The following is a 6,322-nucleotide window of genomic DNA, read 5'->3' on the forward strand; positions in this document are numbered from 1 at the left end:
GATGGAGGATCCTGTAGTGAGGGGTTCGTTTACTCAGCGTTCTCCTTTTCCCCTTGGTGTGGATGAAGATGGAGAGGAATTTTTTGTCAGGTTTATTCCACACAACCAGGGGGAGGGTTTCAGGGCTATTCATGGTCATAGAACGGGCTGGTCATGTTTATTGGAGTGCCACTTGATTATCGCAACACGCAGTGCTTGGCCGAGGTTGTTGGCACTTTTGGCCAGTTTCACTACTGGAACAAAACAGATCGTCGTCTAGTTAGATCTCTGGTCAGAGCCTCTTTTCCGGATACTGCTTTGGTGCCACGTTCTGTGGTTTTTTGGGACTTTGCAAACTGGGGCGGTGCTGTTGTATCTTGGACGGCCGGTTGTTTCATCTTGACTGGAGAATTTGCGGATGCTATGATACCTGCCGACGAAGACCCAATGCCTCTAGACGGCAACCCACATCCTATGCCAGGCGTAAACCCACCGCAGCCCTTCTGGGCAATGCCACCGTACCCTGCACTTGGTTGGAATGTTGTTCCACCTCACCATAATCCAAACTAGGGTAACAATGCAGGTGGCTGGGGTGTGGATGTCAATGAGGCTAACAATGCCAATGATGCTGGATGGGGCCCTTGGGAGGAGCAGGCTCAGCAGCCACAGCAACAGCATGAGGATGAACCTGGTCAGCAGCAGGATATTGTTCAGGAGCAGAATTCCATGGTCCTCAACCCTTCTTTGGACTCTGACAATGACATGGATTTAGAGGAGGTTCAGTAGCCTGTCCAACATGCTGTGGCGCAGCACCCAGTGGCTCCTCTTGACCCAATTCAACTGGGAATTGTTCGTGTTGTTTATGGACCTATGCTTCCTCCACACCTTATCTGGGAGAGGTCTTTTCATTCACTGCTGCCTGAATTTTTCATCAGAAAGGTGCCTTTTTCGCTGCCCGCACATCAACAATGGCAGTCTCAACTCACCACCTGTGTTTTGCCTGAGCATTGTGATTTCTCTTTTGGACTTCTGATGAAGCACTGCAATCCTCCCGCGCCTCGCTCGTCTGTGGTTATTGAAGAGATTTTCTCGGATCATGTGGAGCCTCAAGTTTCTTCCCATGAGCAGTTTGAACCTGTGCAGCCTGCCAATGATGAAGCGCCACAGAATGACGATGACTTCCAGTTCACGTCTGTTCTTCCTCCAGTGCTTGGCAAGCGTGGACGTGAGGCCGGGCGAGATCGTCGGTCGCTAGTTACTGTTGCTCCAATTCCGGACTTCTCCGTCAGGCGCATGACGCGCAGCGCTGCTAAGGCCTCTGGTTACAAACCAACTTCAGCCATCCCCACCAAAGCTTCTGCATTGTGCCGCCCGAGGGCCAAGAAGGCCAAGCCATCAGTTGAAGACTCTGACATTCATGAAGATGCAGCGCAGGCGACACCTCCACCAACACCCATCGCTGACCTGCAGGTAGTCGGCGCTCGTCTGGGTATTTATGCGGACCATCTGACTCTGGAGAAGCTTACGGCTCCTCCTAAGAGTTTCTCTTCTGATACAGTGTCTGATGATGAGTAAACCTAGGCTTCAAGATTGGCTCCAGAGGGGTCTTGCCTGGCATGGTTTTTGTTTCCTTACTGGCTATGTTTTATCTGAACTTGTTGCACTGTATGCGCTTTTGGGTTGTGCGACTGTGGTCTGTGAAACTGCTAGGTTATGCCTGATAGTCCTTATTTTATCGCTGCGAGTTCTTTATGGATAGTACAACTTATCGTAATTGGCGTGTGCTCTATTGGAATGTCCGTGGCCTGAATTCAGATGCTCGTCAGCGTGATGTGAGAGCAAAGATTGAGGAGAGCCAATGCTCCATTGTTTGCTTGCAAGAAATGAAGTGTGCAGATTTTGATATTCGAAAAATTAGATCTTTTTGTCCTCGGCACTTTGATACTTCCGTGTTTGCCCCAGTCGTCGGTGCTTCTGGTGGCATCCTTGTGGTTTGGAACTCATACATCTTCCATGGGACCCTCGTTCAAATTCAGAGCTTTGGCATTGTAGTTTCTTTTCAGTCAGTTCATAATGCTGAGAAGTGGACCCTAGTGTCTGTTTATGGGCCCTGTGATGGCCCCCTTAGGGATAATTTTGTTAGTTGGCTCTACCACCTTAATATCCCCACTGATGAGAATTGGTTGCTTCTGGGCGATTTCAACTTCATTCGCTCCTTTGATAATAGAAACAGGGCAGGAGGTGATGTCAATGACATTTTCCTCTTTAATGAGATTATTGGCCATTTGGGTTTGCTAGAATTGCCATTAAAGGGCAGAAGCTTTACTTGGTCCAATATGCAAGAGCAGCCATTGCTTGAACAGCTTGATTGGTTTTTTACCACCTCAGACTGGATTTCTATTTATCCCAACACTGTCGTTCTACCCCTGGCAAAAACGTCGTCTGATCATGTCCCCTGCGTGGTTTCAATTGACACAAATATACCTAAATCCAGAGTCTTCAGGTTTGAGAATTACTGGGTGGACATGCCAGAGTTTTTGGACTGTGTCAAGCTTTCTTGGAACCAGCCAGTGTTTGCTGATTTGTCTCCTTCTGCAGTCCTGACAACCAAGTTTAAGCGCCTGCGTTCTGCCCTCAAGGCTTGGAGCAAGAACCTGTCATTCCTAAAACGACTGACAATGGACTGCTCCCAAGTAATTTTATTCTTTGATAACCTGGAAGAATTGCGGCCTCTCACCACACCTGAATTTAACTTTCGGAAGATTGTTAAATTACACCATGAGAATCTGCTTCGCATCCACTACATTTATTGAAAGCAGAGGTGTAAATTCCGTTATATTAAGGTGGGAGAGGAGAATTCTAAGTTTTTTCATACAATGGCTTCTGAACGTCTGCGCAGGAATACGATTGCAAGCCTCTCTGTTGCAGGTGCTAACCCAGTTTCTGATCATTCTCAAATGGCGGGAATCCTTTGGTCCTCTTTTAAAAACAGAATGGGCCAGGCCCAAGGGATCAATATGGGCTTTGATTTGCCAGCTCTTATTCAACCTGTTGATGGCCTTAGCAGTCTGTCTGGACCGTTTTCTGCTGAAGAAATCAACGCTGTCCTTAAGGAGTTGCCGACTGATCGAGCTCCTGGGCCAGATGGTTTTAATGGTCTTTTTGTTAAGAAGTGTTGGCCCATCATTGAGAAGGATTTTTTGGCTCTCATTCAGGGGTTTTATGAAGGGAGGCTATCTTTGGAAAATATTAATGGATCCCTTATTACCTTAATTCCAAAGATGTTATCTCCTGAAGGACCTGACGATTTTAGACCAATCTCTCTCACTAACACATGCCTCAAGTTCCTCACTAAGCTTTTGGCAAATAGACTTCAGAAGGTCATTCTGCAATGCATCCATAAGAATCAATATGGGTTTCTGAAGAGCAGAGCCATCCAGGACTGCTTGGCTTGGGATTTTGAATATATACATCAATGCAACCAATCAAAAAGGCCAATTATCATTTTGAAATTGGATTTTGCTAAAGCTTTTGACACAGTGGAGCATGACCTCATCTTGCAAGTTCTTCAGCACAAAGGTTTTGATGCCAAATGGATTTCTTGGATTAAAGAGATTCTCTCCTCAGGATCATCATCTGTATTGCTTAATGGGGTGCCTGGCAAACAGTTCAAATGTAAGTGTGGGGTCAGGCAAGGGGATCCATTATCCCCTCTTTTATTTGTCATAGCTGTTGATTTGCTTCAATCAGTGGTCAATGACATGCTGGCTAAGGGAGTTCTAACACTCCCAATCCCATCTCAGGACCCTGATTTTCCTATCATTCAGTATGCAGATGGCACAATAGTTATCCTTTCTGCAGTTGAGGATCAGTTGGTAGCTCTTAAGAACATGCTCCATATTTTTCAACAGTCTACTGGCCTAAAGGTTAATTTTGCAAAATCATCACTGGTGCCACTCAATGTTGATCCCACTGAGGCACAGAGATTGTCTTCCATTCTGGGATGTAAGCTGGAGCAGTTACCTTTCACATATCTGGGTTTGCCACTTGGTACTACAAGACCTATAATCATTGATTTCATGCCCCTAGTGGATAGTGTTGAAAGAAGATTATCCGTTAGCTCTGCCATGCTCAACCAAGGATCCAGGTTGCAATTGCTCGCATCTGTGCTTACTTCAGTGCCCATATACTTCCTCTGCAGCTTGCATATCCCACCTGGTATTATCAAATAGTTGGATAGGATTTTCAGGCAGTGCTTGTGGAGAGGAAATTCTGATGTGCCTAAGTAATCCCTAGTTGCCTGGGATTTAGTTTGTAGGCCAAAGGATAAGGGAGGTCTTGGCATCCTAAACCTCAATGTTCAGAACCAAGGTCTGCCTCTCAAACAAATGCATAAGTTCTACAACAAGCAGCAGGTTCCTTGGGTACAACTGATTTGGGATAGTTATTATGATGGAGTAGTGCCCCATGCAAAAGTCCTAACTGGCTCCTTTTGGTGGAAAGACATTCTCAAGCTTGCTGACACATATAGGTCAATTGCTTCAATGCAAATTAATATGGGTGATTCTGCTCTCTTTTGGCTGGATGCTTGGCATGTAGGTAGCTCTTCAAGGCCACTTAGCCTCAGATTACCAAGGCTTTTCTCTTTTGTCTTGGATGATAAGGTTTCTGTCAGGGAGTTCTTACAAACTCAGGATTTGTTCTCCATGTTTCATCTACCAATCTCTCAGCAGGCAGCTACAGAACTGGAAACCTTGGAAGAATGGTTGTTCAATCTCTAGAGAGATCCAACATTGCCTGATGTTTGGATTTGGCCTAGTAAATCTGGACAGTTCTCTGCAAAGAGCTTCTATGACATAATGCATACACACCTCCCAACTATTCAACCTTGCAAGTGGCTTTGGCAGAGCAGATGTACTATGAAAATCAAGGTTTTTGGCTGGCTTCTATTTTTTGACAGGCTCAACACTAAGGACATGCTGGTCCGCAGGCACTGGAGGTCCCCTACGGCTGATAATCTATGTGTCATCTGTAATGCCTATGTTTGGGAGGACAGGGCTCATCTTTTCTTTGGTTGTAATTTCAGTGCCAGGGTTTGGAACTACCTGCAGATCGATTGGTCACATGGTTCTACTATTCAGCAAAGTATATCTCAAGCAAGGCAGAGATTTGGGCGTCCTTTATTCTTTGAAGTTATGCTCACAACTGCTTGGAATATCTGGATTCTGAGAAATGGGAGAACTTTCAGGGGAGTTCAAGCTACTTTTGCTGCCTGGAGGGGCTGTTTTGTACATGATATTCTTCTCTTGTCACATAGGTTTAAGGATAGCTCTAAGTCTAGGCTTGTAGATTGGGTTAACTCCCTTATGTAATTGTAAGTTCTTCTTAACCTTTAGTTTAGGGTTGTAATCTTTTTTTCTTTCTCTGTATAGTTTGCCTCTTTTGAGACTGCAATAAAGGGCTGTGGGGTTTTTACCCTACAGTAAATATTCAAAAAAAAACATTCTCTAACCTAGACAAGTTGTCTGCAATGGGGTTCTCAGCTCCCTTTCTATCAATGATATGCAAATCAAATTCTTGTAGCAAGAGAACCCATCTAATAAGTCTAGGTTTAGCATCTTTATTTTCCATAAGGTATTTAATAGCAGCATGATCAGTGTGGATAGTTACTTTAGAATCAACAATATAAGGTCTGAACTTATCACAAGCAAATACAACTGCTAAAAATTCTTTTTTAGTAGTAGCATGATTTCTCTGGGCATTGTCTAGAGTTTTACTAGCATATTGAATAACATTTAATTTCTTATCAACTCTTTGCCCTAAAACAGCACCTACAACATAATTGCTAGCATCGCACATAATTTCAAATGGTAAATTCCAATCAGGTGGTTGAACAATAGGTGCAGAAATCAAAGCTTTCTTAAGTATTTCAAATGCTTCTACACAATCATCATCAAATACAAAAGGGACATCTTTTTGTAATAGGTTAGTCAGAGGCCAAGAAATTTTTGAGAAGTCCTTAATGAACCTCCTATAAAAACCGGCATGACCTAGGAAACTTCTTATACCTTTGATGTCCTTGGGACACGACATCTTTTCAATAGCGCCAACCTTAGCTTTATCAACTTCAATACCTCTTTCAGAAATTTTATGCCCCAAGACAATACCTTCAGTAACCATAAAGTGGCATTTCTCCTAGTTCAAGACAAGATTAGTTTCTTCACATCTCTACAAAACTCGATCAAGGTTGCTCAAGCTATCATCAAAAGAGGATCCATAAATGGAGAAATCGTCCATGAAAACCTCACAAATCTTTTCACAAAAGTCAGAGAATATAGCCATC

At 44.0% G+C, this 6,322-nt stretch overlaps 1 protein-coding gene across 1 annotated transcript; it reads left to right on the forward strand.

Annotated features, from left to right (window-relative positions):
• Nucleotides 1-1,730: 1,730 nt before the first annotated feature.
• Nucleotides 1,731-2,792, forward strand: LOC147980674 (uncharacterized). Its single transcript, XM_087515707.1, has one exon. It carries the CDS (start codon nt 1,731-1,733, stop codon nt 2,790-2,792), a length of 1,062 nt encoding a protein of 353 aa, XP_087371833.1.
• The last annotated feature ends 3,530 nt before the right edge of the window (nt 2,793-6,322 follow it).

Source organism: Triticum urartu, chromosome 3A, assembly GCF_056163025.1.
Source record: "Triticum urartu cultivar PI428250 chromosome 3A, HENAU_Tu73, whole genome shotgun sequence".
In the NCBI taxonomy this organism is placed as follows: domain Eukaryota; kingdom Viridiplantae; phylum Streptophyta; class Magnoliopsida; order Poales; family Poaceae; genus Triticum; species Triticum urartu.

What these genes read in the sequence shown, in the direction of transcription:
- LOC147980674 (XM_087515707.1), top strand. Translation starts at nt 1,731, where the DNA reads ATGGATAGTACAACTTATCGTAATTGGCGTGTGCTCTATTGGAATGTC.